Source organism: Schistocerca gregaria, chromosome 7 (genome assembly GCF_023897955.1).
Source record: "Schistocerca gregaria isolate iqSchGreg1 chromosome 7, iqSchGreg1.2, whole genome shotgun sequence".
Taxonomy (NCBI): Eukaryota; Metazoa; Arthropoda; class Insecta; order Orthoptera; family Acrididae; genus Schistocerca; species Schistocerca gregaria.
The window spans coordinates 289,269,875-289,286,780 of NC_064926.1; the positions used below are offsets into that span (position 1 = coordinate 289,269,875).

The 16,906-nt window shown below is 41.4% G+C and overlaps 1 protein-coding gene across 1 annotated transcript; it reads right to left on the reverse strand.

Annotated features, from left to right (window-relative positions):
• Nucleotides 1-13,283: 13,283 nt before the first annotated feature.
• Nucleotides 13,284-16,637, reverse strand: LOC126281602 (cuticle protein 16.5-like). The gene is made up of 2 exons (XM_049980704.1): nucleotides 16,602-16,637; nucleotides 13,284-13,570 (listed from the first exon to the last, which is right to left on the reverse strand). Exons 1-2 carry the CDS (start codon nucleotides 16,611-16,613, stop codon nucleotides 13,349-13,351), a joined length of 234 nt encoding a protein of 77 aa, XP_049836661.1. The 5' UTR covers nucleotides 16,614-16,637; the 3' UTR covers nucleotides 13,284-13,348.
• Between the last annotated feature and the right edge of the window lie 269 nt (nucleotides 16,638-16,906).

Consider the following 16,906-nt stretch of genomic DNA (forward strand, 5'->3'; position numbering starts at 1 on the left):
CTGCATTTCATGGGTTTTTATTTAAAAGGTCATTTTAGCATATAAAGTTACCACTCTTCCACCGTAAGAGGTTTTTTTTTTTTTTTTTTTTTTTTTTTTTTTTTTTTTTTTTTTTTTTTCATCAAGTTGAACTTTCGGTGGCAAGTTAATCTTTTAATGCTAATGTTTTGTACCATTTCCATCCCTCCTACGGGGTGCATAGTTTATGTGCTTGTGTGAGTTGTTAAAATTTTTAGTTTAAAGTAATCTCATGTGTAGCATATTTGCTCCAGTGTAGTCTTTCAGAGGTGGTTGTGAGCGGTCGTGACTACGGCCGTTTCAAAAGGGAGCGGCATGGTTTTCAGCCCGAAAGCTCAAACAGTAAAAAAATTTTTCTTTCTGCCTCTGAATAAATTGTAACTTGATATTTAGTGGGTGCTTTCTGTTTATAATTTTAAATCTGTTTCTAAAAGAAGGGCTTGTAGGAATAAAATTTCCATTTGTTGAAAGAAATTTGATTTGTTTTCATCAGTTACCCACTGTCAACTACTTCCACGCTCATATACTATGATTAAATGTGCTAATGTTCTTGATGAATCGCTAGTGAATAAAGTAAATTCTTAAGAAAAAGTTTTGAAAGTAAATTCACGGTTCAAGTAGCTTGGATTAAAATGAGTATTTATGTGTCCTTGGTCTCTCCTTGTTTTAATGCAGCATTTGTCTCAGTCACTCAGGCCAAAGATGTCCGTGTTCAGATGAGAAGTAACTGGGCCACTAACGCTGTAATGGCTCTGCCTTCGTGCTAGACTGGTGATTTGGTGATATTTCAACTCTGTTTCCCTGGCTGTGCCAGGTCATGTGCTGACTGCCGGCACTGTAAAAGTAGTTCTTGCTGTCTCAGCATCCAGCACTCGATGCTACAACATTCCGTCGTCAGTGGTCTGACCCACTTACGTATCCTCTTGCATTAGCCGTCGGAGGCATCTTAATTCACTTAACTGCACTCAGTCAATCATTTGCGTCGCAATAGAACTATCAATAATCCTACCTGGCGAAACACATCAGATAAAGTGCCTAATGGTACCGTAATCTTTCTGAGACGTGCAGTGCTATTTGTTGTTTTCCATGAGGCTTTGTTAGATTGCACTCCACTGCATTTATGAATTTCGCTACAGACGACTGAATTGTTTAACTAATGACACTGTGTTCTTACTTACGACAGCTACAATATCAACAAAAACCAGGCAACAAATATCTTCACCCTCGAACCAATCTGTTATCTGTTACATCATGACTCAGGTTAATTCTCGTGACCAAGGTTAAGAGGCACTGTTATGATTCCAGAAAGAATTGTAAATAAGAATTGTGGGAGTGCACCACAGGAATATTCTTCCCATGCGCGTTACATATGCTTGAGCTCTTACGCCATCAGTCTAGGTGCAACTAATGTTGCCCTGGATCGTCCTTCTGCCGTGTAAAAATTAATCTTAGCTCAGCAACGGAACGAGGCAGTTTAGTAAATTGTTTTTCAATGTGGTAAAAGTGACAACTAAGGAAAACAACACAAAGGTTTTAAAAATAAATGGAACAAGGGACCTCTTAAGTTCCACAGCAATCTGTGCCAGAAACTATGAAAAAGTTTGTAAGGTAATATAGTCAATACAGCAGAAGTTTTGGTGTAAGCATTTCTGCATCCAGCATAAAATTCAAAATTAATGATGTAGCTTTTATAAGTTAACAACATTTACGCAGTGAAAAGGAGAATTGATGGCAGTCTAACAAAGTCCAGCAGCATATCTAGTGATACACACAATTACGGAGAGCTGCATGTCGTAACTACTAATCGAATTTACTGTTAGCATTATGTTTTATGTCATAACACAAAATGTTTCTAATTTTTCAGGGTTCTACAGAAAATCACTCATCGGCCGACAGTTGTGCCCTGCTGGTGTGCAGCTGTGCCATCACTGTGATTGAATATACGGTTTCCTTGTGAATTATTAAGCATAGCTAATTGCATGTGCCTGTAGCGGCTCTCGGGCTGGGAGGCTAATTGAACCTGTTCACCGCATACTCCACAGAACTTCATTCGTCACTACTACCTTCAAATTACGTTTTAATACATGGATTTGTGCCCAAATGTTACCTTGGAAAACTAATCTCCAGCTTAAATTACAGTTATGACCTTACATCACCCATTAACACACAATTTACGTTCTGATTCACAAAGGTAGTGTACATAATACATCGAGTAGTAATTACATGTTCTGGAAGTAACTGTAAAACATATTACCGTGCTTTGAGCTATACTAGCTGCCATTGTAGGTCATTTTACGTCACTTACTGGTACTATTCCAACGCCATTTCATCTGCCTTGCTTCCGTAGATTCTAAATTTCGATCGTTGTGCAACAAATGTGTCGAGGTCAGATCATAACACACTGTCAACAAGTTATATTAACTCCTAGGTCATTTAACGGAAGTTAATTGTCGGACCCTCATGAGCTGTCGATCGTGTGTAGCCTGACAACTAATAACCGGTCTACAGGAGCTTTCGTATTCATATCAAAGTTAAAAATACTTAGCTTTCTCTCAGTGATGAACATTTTTCATCTCAGGCATGTTCTACATGTAATGAAAGCTACCTATGAGGCAACAGGTAATGTACTGATAAAATATACAAGTAATGTATAGATACAATAACATCGTAAATATGTCAAAATCAGTTTCAGAAACTGTTCGCGGAAGCATAAAGGGACTGAAACTTACAAAACAATTATGTATGTAGCAAAATATGAAATCTCTGAAAGCAAAGCAGGTAAAGCTATGTTAGTGTGTCGGATAAAAGACAAGCCATGGGGCTGACAACGTAAAGTAAATCTGAGAGGTCGAATAACTTTATTGCATTTCTATCAGACAAGGATAACTAAATTGTGAATGACGAAGACACAGAGTTACCCATTTCATGTTGGGGGAACTGGTAACATTAAAGTTATCTGAAGAGCAGTTTTTAGTCCTTTTGAGTGGATGATATTTTTCTGTCTTTGGATTTACGTTTTAATGATTTGCGTGAGATTCACGCGACACCAGTGATACATAGTTGTTAAACGTTTACATATTGTTAGGTAATCTAACGTGCTTTCGTAAGCCGTTGCAGTGCGCTTTGATCTCTCGAATGACTGAGTGTGGTAATCTTACAATGTATTAGGGGAGAAGGTGCATATATTGTGATCATTGGCACCTTAATGTGTACCAATTCCAACGTGTAAGTTATTTTTCGCTCTGCGTCTAACAGAATCCCCTCAAACACATCACTTAATTTACTACCTGAGTTTCTCTGCACCGTCGCAACTGCACCACATTGTGGACTACGCTTGTGAATGTAGACTATCCTAGTTCCTGTAAACTTCCGCAATTAAATACTGTTGACCAGGGAAAAATATATTTTAATGGCTTGTTTGTGCCACGTGTACTAACCAATCCAGGAGCATACAACACGTAGTAGCTATAACAAATAGTCTACAAATGAAGTAAATACTGATGTAATAGATAATAGTGTTCAATGCACTGCTCTCAGTCATCACTAAAAATATCTGGACTAATGCCAGTGAGACTCTGTGGGTACATAGATGTACATCGCACCTGCCTTTATGGGCGTGGTGACCAACACATGCACATGCCATGGCGCTCTAATCGGAGGTACACAGGATCGAATTCCGCAGTTCGAAAAAAATTTCACTGCCAGATTTTGGCCTAAAGGGGAGGAGGGGCTCGATGGAGTATAGTTCCAGACCACCAGTGCTTGGGTCAATGTATTGGAATAAACTACAAAACCTTGGTGCTGTGTCTACAGAAGTAAGGGCACTTGCCAGCCGTGGGATGGGAAGGTTAAGCGAGCGGCTCCCGTGTTGCTATTCGAGACGAGTAGGCTGTGTGCCGGTACCGGGCGATTTCACCCTCTCCATTCCACTCATCCACAGCGGCACAAACGGAACTACACTGTGCAAGTGCCCATCACAGTTACCCAGGCTCACTTAACGCGCCATAACAAGTCGGAGGAGTGTTACAGCAAACCACCATCACTAGAACATTGCCTGTACCTGGTCCCTTTTACTAACCCCCTGAGTATGGAACTACCAGGAGTGTGAGGCGTTTGGACCACCGGCTGAAAGGATAGACATCAGCATTAAGAGAATGACTGAGAAGTTATAAAATTCTGCCTACCAATCGTCTCAAACTTTGACGCGAAAATCATTCTGGAGTAAGACTTGCCAAGTGTCGCAGTTAGTTCAGTGTGATAGACGGGGAAAGAGATCGCTTAGTGAAGGAAATGCAAACCTTCGAGAGAGAAAAAGAAAGCTGTTTGAATGTCTAGTATCCTGGATCACTTGTGGGTGACGACTAAGCTCCTATATATACCACACGGCGCTCACCTCTAAATCTGCGTCTGGACTGCTCGCGATAGGACTTCCAGCCATTAAGAGCAACATATTGTCCACTGATAGACGGCAGAATGTCATAGACGACTGGTGTTTTAATTCCCATACACATCACAGGACGAACAAGGTACATTTCAACAGGAAAGGGAAATGCGTGGAAGTAGTGACGATAATGACGAGAAAATCAGCTAGAGAAACGCCAGTACAGGTCTACACGCGAAGTCAAAAAATAAGTTGTAACGTATTCTTAAGGAACATGGAGAGCCATTGATCGGAACCACGTGTCCGTAGCTCAAAATAGTCTAGATCAGGAGGAGACAGTATAGTTTAAAACTTCTCATGTGGAAGAGGCCACCTACAATGATAACTGCTAGAGAGTTGAAGGCAGCTAATGACAGCTATTGAGGTGTTGCATGTAACGAGATAGTGAAGTTGAGACACTTATGCGAATGGTGTATCAATGCACAGGACGACAGTCAGCAACTATTACGCCATCTTAATTTAGACGTGCGGAACTTTTTCCTAACCGAGTTACCTACATCGCTCTTCCAAGAGCCATACATCGGCTGTTCCGTAACGAAATTTTTCGAGTTCCATTAAGTACACAGAGCACATGCAAGTATTTATGCCCCTTCACAAGCCAGAGCCCGACTCTTATATTAGCCAACATACGTTCCTAATTTTAGAAACGAAAGAAACGGAGATGTTATGAGGTCCGTTTCAAGGAGCGAATTGAATACTATCTGTTACGCACATGGAAAAAGTTGTCGGAATGACACGTTGCAACGCCGGAAATGCATATCCTCCTATTTCCATCTATTGCAGTGCAAATTTTTTCCTTATTTTGTTATCTGAAGATATAACATTTCTGTGTCTTTGTATATTGTAATTGTTTTACTATTTGTATATATATGCATTTATGTCGATGTATAATTGGTTTGTTTTGTGAATGTTATTTGTATTTATACGCTGGGTCTGGCCTAGGGAAAACTATGCTGTCGAACGAGTACATCGATAGGTCGTCTGGAGAACCAAAGTGTTTAGGATCTTTGGTAGTGTTAACCCTGCCGGGTGTAGCGCGGGCAGAGCAGAGAGAGTCGGGCTAGGGTAGGATAGTGGAGCAGGTGTGTTGCGTGACGCTCCCGCGAGCTGCCGCGCTTTCGGGGTTGGGCAGCATGTAATTGCGCTCGACTTGCTATGTTAGTTTCTGACACGGTGTCGCCGACGGGAAGCATTATCTGGCGCACATCAAGAGCCCGTTTCGCCTGGTGACCATGTCGAGAAGAAGGCTCGCCAACATCCAGCTTCTGCAACAGCGACGGCCGACAATGAGTGACTGTAGCCACCTCCTCGATCGACGGCTTCAAACCTTCAATCAACCAACAAGGGAAGACTGGAAGCACGTAAAGTTTTAGAACTGTATGGCAGACCTCAGCTTTTCAAACTGTTCAAATCACAAAATTACAGCAACTTGGCTTGAACCTTTGTTGCTCATTGTCCCAATTGCATTACCAAGCAGGGTCCCTTCCTTTTCGGAAATGAACTCGAGTATCTTTGAAATTCAAACGCCAGCATTCCATTTAACTACTTTAATTTCAAAGTTCAGTTAAAGTATTCATAGCTGGCTACAATATTTAGATTACAGAAGCACAAATTAAGAGTGGGAGTTTCGTTACCAGTGTGACTGCAGCTCAGCTTGGTACGTACTAAATTATACTATTGTCAATTGTTCAGAATCATTTAATTCAAGTTCAAAGTTAAATCTCTTATTTCTAAATTGCGTAGATTCAAGTAGCTTTTGAAATGATTGTTTAGGTATCCCAAGACTAACCGTATTTGACTGAATTTCGATGTGCTTCAGAAACAAAGCTCACTATTTATTTCAGTCAGTAAATTAACTTTCAATTTTCCGGTTTTATTAATTCTTTTGCTAAATTAAGTCACAGTGTGGCGAAATTTATTACTTCTGACAAACTTTCAGCTTTCACACACGCCATGTCAACTTTCAGTTGCCACGCTTTTAGTGCTAATTATATGTGCAGTAACCTTTCTTTTTCAGTTACTATAGTAATTGTCCATAGGACTGGCGACCGTAATTTCCCCCAAATCTCAAATATCTAATTACCGCTAGTTAATTGTTAACGTAACGGCCGCACATTTATTTTCTTTATTAACTTTACCTCTTTTCAAAATAAATTTCCACGAGTTTCATTTGCATTTTTCTTTTCATTTAGATGTAACCCTTTCCTCCCTCTTTAGCGACAGATTAAATTCGGTGACGATTGATTTTCCCAAATTTCCATTAGGTACACACGGTTTATTTTTTCACTGTCATTAAGGTCGATAAGTGAGGGGGAGGTTACAAAGTCACCAAGTCTTTTTCATCTATGCGCAAAAGATAATCACGAAAAGTATATCAAACCGACCATGTAAGAGTAAGGGTTCGAGGGGTATCACACTGAACAAAGAAAATAAGATTCTGTTTAATACCAAATACTGTGGACAACAGCAAGAAAAGCGGGCGATTAAAGAATCGATGAACATGATTACAAGGAGAAATTTCTCCCAAGGTGTCCCTATATCAGTGTGATAATTGAAAACGATTATAAGACTTCGTATATTGACGAGCTATACGAAACAACAGCGATATAGCAGGCACTATTTAGGTCACAGGAAATCAGTATTTTTAATTAGTTCATAAATTTTAAAAATTCCCGTCCTGGGAATTGTATTTATTCCAACATTACGCGAACTGTCTACAGTGGAAAACAACTACTGATCAATGCAACATTCGAAAGGAACAAACCAGAGATATCAGCTTTCGCTGATAAGACTGTCGAGACATTGAATACTCATACAAACGGCCAATGTACGGGGGAAGTACTGCTTTCCCCAAGAAATTTAAGATGGGTATCACCTATGAAATAAGGGAAAAAGCTGAACTTAATGTTATCCAGATGGGATTTGAAGTAGCGGTTATTATATATTTTCAGTAATAATTGGTGACATTGAACTGTAATTCAGTCCTACATCCAACTCGACAATGCGTTTTGAGAGAGAATGCTCCCATCGTCAGGTAGTAGTAGTTATCTATCGAGATGAAAAAACTAAAATGTCCATCATGACAACTGTGGCGTTCCTAAAATAAAATGGACCAAAAACACATTGGACTATGTGTTATCGTATTATATTAAAATCGTTGATTTCCGTCAGTATCCCTTCCACCTCACATCGCACACTGACCAACCCGAGACCTGTTAATCTCCTGTAGATTCTAAAACTTTCACGTTGACTCTTCTGCGAAAGTATGTTGATTGCTCTGTAAACAGATATAAGGTTCTGACACTGCAGGAACAGATTGCTGACGCACCTACTGAGATCTGAAGATGACCCAGAGTGGTAGAAACATGTTATTAAGAATATGCCATATCAGGCTCGACCAAACTGTGCCCCCTGGGGTGCCAGCGCCCCGGGCGAATTCGTGTTATCGCAGTGGCCGAGCCGTGCCGCTTAGCTGGCCGTGCGGACCATCCGCCGCGCCTCGCCCTGCCCCTGTACGAGCCAGCAGCGGCCAAAATCGACGAAAAGCCGTTTGTAAACAGACGTAAGGCTACAGCGGATCGAGATGGATGGTCAACAGCATCAAACAAAAAGAAAGAGGAGCGGCGAGCTCGCACTATTTAAACCCGAGTGGGATATTTATTTCCTTTGTACTGCTGTCGGAAATCTTGCCAAATGTTTAGTATACCTGTCACAAATATCAGTTCGAAAATTTGTCGCAAGAGTAACACCAGTCAAAGCTTGAGGAATTGAAAGAAAATTTCAAGCAGCATTACACTGAAGTAAGTGTTTCCTATCTTATGACTCTTTATAATTTATAAAGATAATAAATATAACCATATTTTATAATCTGTCTCTTAGCAATGTGCCAGTTATCGGATATCAGATCGTCAGCAACAAGAAATTTTTTTCGGTTACTTTTTATATTTCGGTTGCATTACATCGGGTCGCACAGACGTAAGAAAAAGTTTCAGGTATGTTATTTTTTGCCACTTTCTGAAAGGCCGTCACCAACGCTCTCTCGGGCAGCAAAGTGTCATTAAGAGTCATTCTTTGTTTTAGTATATTTGTGTTTTTATGGATGGGAAAACTTACGTTGTATTTTGATTTATATTTTAAATTAATTAAAACGCAGATATACCAATACATAAAAATTTTACTTTGCGACCACATTTCTCTGTCCTGGATAGAGTCTAAGGCAGCTTTTCGGAGAAACTGGGGGAAAACGCAGCTAAAACCAATCATTTCCTGTTAGTTTACTTATTTAAGTGTCAATGAATGAAACAATTGTTAAAATGATAAAAGTGTTTTAAAAAACAGGATTGTAGAAAATTAATTCTATGTTCTTTTTTTGATGTGATAGCAGCAGGAGACAGGTGGGCAAAGTTTGCGGACAAGTTACAAATGCTCGCTGAGAGCTGCGTAAGCAGGGAATCCCTTTGCAGCTGGGAATCTCATCAAGGATTGCCTGGTCGACTGGGCTTGTATTTGTCCAGCAGACCTCACGGAAAAATTTGAAAACATAGCTATTTCGCCTCAAACTGATGCTCGCCGAGTCAAGATATGGCCTCAGATATGGAACAGCAAGTAATGGAGAGAGCGGCAAACTTCATTTGATTTTCTATCGCTCTTGACGAGGCCGCAGACGTTGCGGACATACCTCAGCTCGTCATATTCATTCGAGGTGTCGACGACAATCTGCGTGCCACAGAAGAAGACACAACCACCGGTTTGATTATTTTTCTAGTCGCGGAAAAAGTGTTAGAGTAAATGGGTTTAAAATGGGAACGCCCGACAAGTGGAACAACGTATGGAGGCCCTGCGCTGATAGGGGTACGCACTGTGTTATATACTCGGGTCAACACACACGTGATAATAAAATTTGCTTTATTAGGTGTAGCCAGGACAAGAGTTAATTTTACAGCAGACATCCTTCTTCGGAAAATAAAAAGGCTTTTCTCCTGCCCAAAAATTTAGCATCAAAACACGAATATACAACCTTAATAAAATCAACTTTTGTAACTGAACTGATTTTACGTTTCTTGGTCGTGCTCTCTCGATGCTCTCCAACGGATGCCGAGGAGTTAGACGGGCACTGGTTCAGGGTCGAAGAATGGCGTATTGAAGACGGGCACTTGGTCCATCCGGCTGCGACTATGTTTCCTCCTGGAGGCAGTCCGCAGCGGGTCAGAAGACGCCTCTTTCCTTTCCTGCCGGCTATTTAACCCGGCAGCTCTAGTCTTCCTCCGCGGATTCTGTCGTGAGGATTGGCGGCCGCTGGCGATACCCGACTGGCGGATGGTATTATCATCCTCGTCGGAGAAAGGGGTCGTGCGCTTGCGTATTCCGTGGCTGCTTTCATGTTTGGCGGGATACGCCTCTACTACTGGCTGGCAGAACGCACCGGAACTACGCTGCAGATGCGGCTTATTCTGCAGCGGTAGCCGCACGTTGTTTTGCCGTGGCTGTGCACGCCGTGGCACTCTGGATTTCCGAGATTTGTCAGGTGAAAAATGGCTGAACTTGGCTGTTACTTATTTGCGACAGTCCATTGTCTGATACACCAGGAGGCACTCTGTGCGAAGATTGTCAACATAAAAAATGTTATGGACACACTTCTTCGAACGGTTAATTATCTTCGATAGCATGAGACTCACGCACCGTCAATTTAAAGAATTTCTGGCTGATATTGAATCAGATTACCCCGGTATCCCCTACCACGCCGAAGTAAGATGGCTGAGCTGAGGATAGGTGCTTCATCGGTTTTTCTCCTTGAGAGGCGAAATAAATACCTTTTAGGAAATGAAAGTAGGTCCAGAAGAATTACTTTCTGATCCTCTGTGGGTGGCGAATTTGGCTTTTTTTAGTGACCTTACTGGTCATTTAAATACTTTGAACATTTCATTCCAAGACGAAAATCACTCTGTGGTTGATTTAGTGCAGACGATTCAAGCATTGGGAAAAACAGTTGCGCGAGAGGAATTGTTGTCACTTTCCTGCACTAGACACCGTTGAAGAAGATGTGGATTTTTCATACTATGTTCAAATAATTTTAGAATTACAAGATGAGCTTGAAAACAGATTTTGGGAGATAAGTGAGCTATAGCCGGCTTTAAATATATTTGTTCGTCCGTTTTCCCTTCGGGCAGAGGACGTCTCACAAGTGCTTCAACTAGAGCTGATTGACCTGCAGTGCAATATCCGCCTGAAGGACCGCTTTCTTATGTGTAATACTCTGGATGACTTTTACAGTTGTCTTCCACGACAGAAATATCCTATTTGCACAAGCACGCGGCCACAGTTCTGTCAGTGTTTGGTTCCACATATATTTGTGAGCGCTTTTTCTCTCTGTTCAAGCTTGCTAAAACTAAGAACCTTTCATTACTTGGCGATAAAAAATGTGACTAATTCTTTGAGGTTAGCAGTCTCACGGAATATTGTACCAAACCTAGACAAAATCGTTTCTTCGGAAAACTGAAACATATAAAATGTTATCTGTCTTCTTTAACAATGTTCACTGTAGGAATTACAGAGCTTTAAGACGTTAATTATATTTTAATAAGTTTTCAAAATTGGTCAGCTAAAATTATTGCGTACGGAACAGCAAACTCAGCATCTGATTTCTAAAGTCTGAAAAGGGATACTAAAGCTGTAGCACGAAGTACAACAAAAAATTAGTTGTAACTACTAGCAGTACAAATGAGACTATATATCCCTCACATAAAATTATTTCTAAAATAGGATATTTGTGACTGTACTTCATTTAAGAAACTGATATATTTTTCAGAAGACGTCTGTGGTACATACGACGAGTGTGCATGTGGAGCACTAGTAGAATCAACCTGTGGGTCATAAAACTACTAATTTGTTCTTCGATTCATGTTTTGGATCCCACGCCCGGGTTCCCGGGTTCGATTTCCGGCGGGGTCAGGGATTTTCTCTGCCTCGTGATGGCTGGGTGTTGTGTGATGTCCTTAGGTTGGTTAGGTTTAAGTAGTTCTAAGTTCTAGGTGACTGATGACCATAGATGTTAAGTCCCATAGTGCTCAGAGCAATTTGAACCATTTTTGTCTTGTTTTGGATATTGTTTTCTAAAGCTTTCCGCAGTAATTCTGCCACACGAACACTAGTTGTTACCTCAACAGTAAATGGTGTGCTTGTTTTACGGCTCATGAACCATTTTTACAGAGCTGCGCTTCCTCTGTTATTTTGTTTACGTTGGATCTGACCGCGGGACAGATCAGATCAGACTAGTGCTGTCAGATCTCACTCGTGCCGCAGCTGTCTCGGTGCTACGCCGACACTAGCGACACACGGTCGCGGACGGGGCGCTGAACTACACTGCATTGCGCCCGTGGGGCACAATTGTTGGATGAGCCTGTGCTATAGACTTGCAAGAAGGAATGAGAATAGTTTCAACTACCAATACAACTCTTGATTCGATGGGGCCGAATATGTGTGCTACAGGAATTCATTTCTGAATTTGAAAGTCCATAAAGGAAAAAGAAAAAGTGTTTGAGGAGCACAGAAAAAGAGCGTGATATAACACTGTCAATGAAGAGTTATTGCGTTTGAAACGAAACCTGGACCTTAAAGGTATCCAAATGATGCTTACGCGAACGACATATGTTCCGTATAGTGATGATAATGAAATTTGAAGGAGTCTTTCAATAGTTAGGCCACTAGTAAGTTACACACAAAATAAACTGGGTCGCAAATAGTCTCCAGCGATGGAAGGAAATGCCCTTGAGATTTTGTGGGAAGGACGCCGTATTAAACTTAGGTTTCTCAAGTTGTACAATTTAAATGTCGGGGTTCACGCTATTGTCAGGAATAAATAAGTGGTGTCCGGTCACGGCACACTTGTACTTTGTGAGTAACGGCAACAGCTGTGCTATGCCCCACTTTTAGAGAATGGGAGCAACAGCTGTCACGTAATGACTTCATTCACATCGGTTTTCATGCCGGATGAAACGTCATTTTATAAGATGATAACGGGTATTTGAGAAGTTTTGTAGATATACAACCAAAGATAAAATTAAGCAACCTCTTAAGTATTCTGGAGACCTAAGTATTAACAAAGTAATAAGATACAGCGTGTGAAATACAATGTAAGACACAGTATCATGACCCTTGTCTTAGCGTTAAAATTACAGAAATATATGTCATTAATTAGGCCAAAGTACTAACCTGTGGTCTTTTCAGTTGTGGGGATGACAAACTTCCTTTTCGTCTATTATTCACTGCATGTGACGACCATTCGAAGCAGTCCGATAAAAATGTATTTTATCTATTTTATATGTTAACGAGTTGTTTGTGTCATATCTCCAAACTAATTGACGCCGACTTGTTATTAAATGAGTCAACTATTAAAGATATCGTTAATGTGTGGTTAGTTACAGTTCTCACAGGACCCTAGTTCTGTTTATGACGTTATATCTTGGGTTGACCGTTGAATGTGTGGAGTGACTGGCTGACACTGTAAGGTTACGCCAGGTATGGATCACTCCCTCCGTATGACACTTTTTAGGTTCGTCGTGCATTTTTCCTGATTCTGTTTATGTGTTTCTCTCGATTCTGCTTTGTGAAATACTTTCAAACATTAGCTCCTCTGTGCAAACTACAAAATATCCCTCGCCGTTACTTCCTGTATTCCATGGGTTTCTTGAAACATAGTTCCCGTTAGAATTTTCATCAAAGATTGTACCTTGTTTGTTTAGTGTAATTTTATCCGTAAGATTCACCTTATATACTGTGAACTTATTGCTCGTGTAAAATGTATCACAAGATGGTAGAAAAACAAGTGTTCAGTGATGCAGTATATTTAATATCCTTCTGTTGTCATGACACAAGTTGCGACACATCTTAGACCTAGCCGTAGTAGACGGCCCTGGCAGCGGGGTAGGCGCTGTAAGCGGCGGCGTAGGCGGCTGGGTACGCAGCGGCGGTGTAGGCGACGGGGGCGGCGGCCACAGCGGGGGCGGAGTAGGCGACGGGGGCGGCGGCCACGTAGCCGGCTGACAGCAGGCCGGGGGCCGGCTTGGGGGCGGGGCTGGCCAGGCAAGCGGCCGCCAGGGCGAGCACGACGAACGCCTGCAAAGCACACGTCACGTTTAATACCTCTGGTTCTCCACCTGTCTGAGACCTCTACCTCTACGTATCGTAAAGACAATCATGGTGGGTTACCCTCCACTCCCCACCGTCATAAGCTTTAGTCACACGTTTGTAGAATGAGAAAGACATTTCTGCGCACATTTTTACTTTTGAAATGGAGAAAGATAAATTATATATACCCTTCGTAAGCATTTCATTAAGCCAAGAGCTAATGAGTCAATTAGCTAATTTGTACAGCTTACTTGTAACTTCTATTTTACAGAATGATGCAGTTCCCAGTGAATCGCCATACCTGCAATAAGTTCAGAGAAAAGAAAGCTAGCTATGAGATGTCGTAGCCTCTTTTCCTCCGCTCATCGCTAGCAGTGCTTCAGAAATGAATGTCTTAGAATATTAAGGAACGGCGACACTTTCAGCAGGACCCGTCAACCATTTTGCAGGATAATATTCGGGCACTTGTGGCGTAATTTGAGACTGATTTGTTCGATCGATGGGACTGGGAAGAGCTGTACCACCCACCTCAATTCTCGCATTTAAACTCTTGTGATTTCAACGTGATTCCTATGACGAACAAAGCTCATTCGTCGGGCAATAGACAGCTCTACACGAAATATCAAGAGAACTATTGAAGCTAAGAATATCCTATGACTTCTACATTGCTGGCAACGGGTTGTATACATTATTGGTAACTATTCTGAAGGACAGTTAAGCGTTGAAACATGACTCTATTTTCTTGAATTGTAAATACGTAGGTGCCATTAATAAAGTTCTAGACATTTTACGTAAGTACTATTATTCATTACACCGGTTCGAAGTTTTTTTATATCTTAATCAACTTTTGTTACGAGTGAGAAGTAACTACCTGTTAGTAAATATGCATTGCTTCTGACATTAAAATGGACTACCAATGCAGCGTATATCGTTTGTGATCCAGCTTTCAGCTTCTCGAAATTAATATACATCATAATGCCGTAGATAAGTATCACTTTTAATTCAAGTTTTTTCAGTGTCAATAGACATCACCAACAGTCGTATACATTAAGATATTTTATTTTATTCTGAAAGCAACCAGTTTAGGCAATTCATTTTGCCGTCTTCAGCCCCCCCCCCCTCTTTTATCCAAATAAACAAAAATCGTTTGTCTCATAAAATCTTGATTAGAGACAAAATACAATGGTGTTAAATGTTACATAGCTGTTCAATGATAAAACTTTGCTTCGGTGACACTGTACTCCTAAATTAGCATTTTAACCCTTTTTGACAGTGCTAATACATGTTTGAAACCTAAAACTGCTTTAATGCTACGCTTCAATGAGTCGTAGGTGTGAAAACAAACGAAACAGTATTGCCTGTTATTCACGCTGGTACAGTTCTCTAATGTATGACGGGCACCACGAAGCAGATAGTTTTTGAATGCTTCCTTGAACAACAGTAAATGTTTTTCATTCTAAGTACTAAGTCTGACATGCCTCTGTCAAGGAATAAAACACTGGACACGTAGGCAAAAGTATTCATATCTATCTGAAATGTGAGTGATGCTGGGTTTTTGTATTGTCATCATACTCTTATACTTTGGTTCAAATGGTTCAAATGGCTCTGAGCACTATGGCACTCAATTTCTGAGGTCATCAGTCCCATAGAACTTAGAACGAATTAAACCTAACTTACCTAAGTACATCACACACATCCATGCCCGAGGCAGGATTCGAACCTGCAACCGTAGCGGTCGAGCGGTTCCAGACTGTAGCGCCTAGAACCGCTCGGCCAACCCGGCCGGCTCTTACACTTTGAGATCCGTGTCCTCATTCGCTTACTACAAAGTAAACTTCATGGGTCAAATAGCCTTTAGCGCAAGGTGAGGTCGCAGTTCATATAGGAAACACCATCCTTTACATAAATGGAACATTCCATATTAAAGAAAAGTATGTAGAGTGCTCTTCAGATAAAGCGAATACCTTTTAGATGCAGTCGTTAAGTTGAGCTTCACGTATCAAACCAGTAAAAAGCTGTACTCTCCATTTTATTTATACACTTTCTCTCCAAAGAGAACTTGACATTTCAGGGAGAGAACAATAATGAAGGAATGGCGTCTGTGACCTTCCTCGTGAACTACATATTTTTATTTATTTATTTTACTTTTGCTGCACTTCAACTGGCTGCACGAGCGTATGCTTAGAACTTTCCCTGTCACTGTTATTTTCTACACCTGTGAGTTGAAATACGTATTTCAGTCGTTCTATTACGTTTTCTCTCTAACTGAGCTAACTTTCCTTTCTCTCCAGCCTTTCCATATTTACATTAGATATTTCACCTTGCTGTCATCTGCCCGATGTATGGTATGAGGCCGTAGCGCGTTACTTCATATAGAATGTGGAATGCCCTAGCCTTCCTCTAAACAAGTAAGCCACCATCTAAGCTGCCACCGAAGTGAATAAGAAGCACTCCAAAAATAGCCTGCTACATGTGAGGAAAAACCTTTTTTTTAAAAGTCAATACAGCAAGCGAAGCTACATTTGACGCACCCAGTTTGTTAGCCGAAGAGTGTTTTGCACACGACGTGACAGCTCCACTCCTCATTTGCCGAATAGATGAATTCATGCGTTTAAAAGACAGAAATTGCTTTCCATTTAAGCTTACACCTGGGTCTCCCACCGCGCCTGAATTATTTACGCTTGTGACACGAAATTCATACAATTTGGTTCGGAGGCTGCGCGACAATGAAGACCTAATTATGTCACTAGGAAATTAGGGATTGTGTTCGAACCTACCTACACTTCATAATATCACAAGTGAAGCTATTCTGCTCAGGCATATGTATCGGTAAGTCAATGAAACCCCACTACTAGCTCACAAGAACTGCTGGCAACTTTATTCTACCACGTGCAAATTTAGATAGTCTACGCATAATACGCCTTCAATGACTCGACAGAAAGGATATTCATCCTTCTACCGTTGAGATACACCTTGCATGAAGGACCAGCCCAGTTCTGTTAACAGAAGCGTTACTCACAGTCTTGAACATGTTGCGGTGGCTGTGTGGCTGCTTGCTGAACACACTGTAGCACAACGAGCAGTGTCAGGCCCTTATATACGGTCCGTCGCTGACGACGGGATCCGCCCGTCCGTCGCCAGGACACGTAGGCGCCGGCACGGAATCCGAAGCGCTGGACACGAGTTTACCTGCCAGCCCCGCCGCAACACGTTGCGCCAGTCTGTCTCGAAAACGGCTGCCCGTGTGCTCTGGATGCCAGAGGTCCGAAATCCTGTGCCTTGCCAGATTTTGAAACATTGTACTGTCTGATACTGCGCAACACG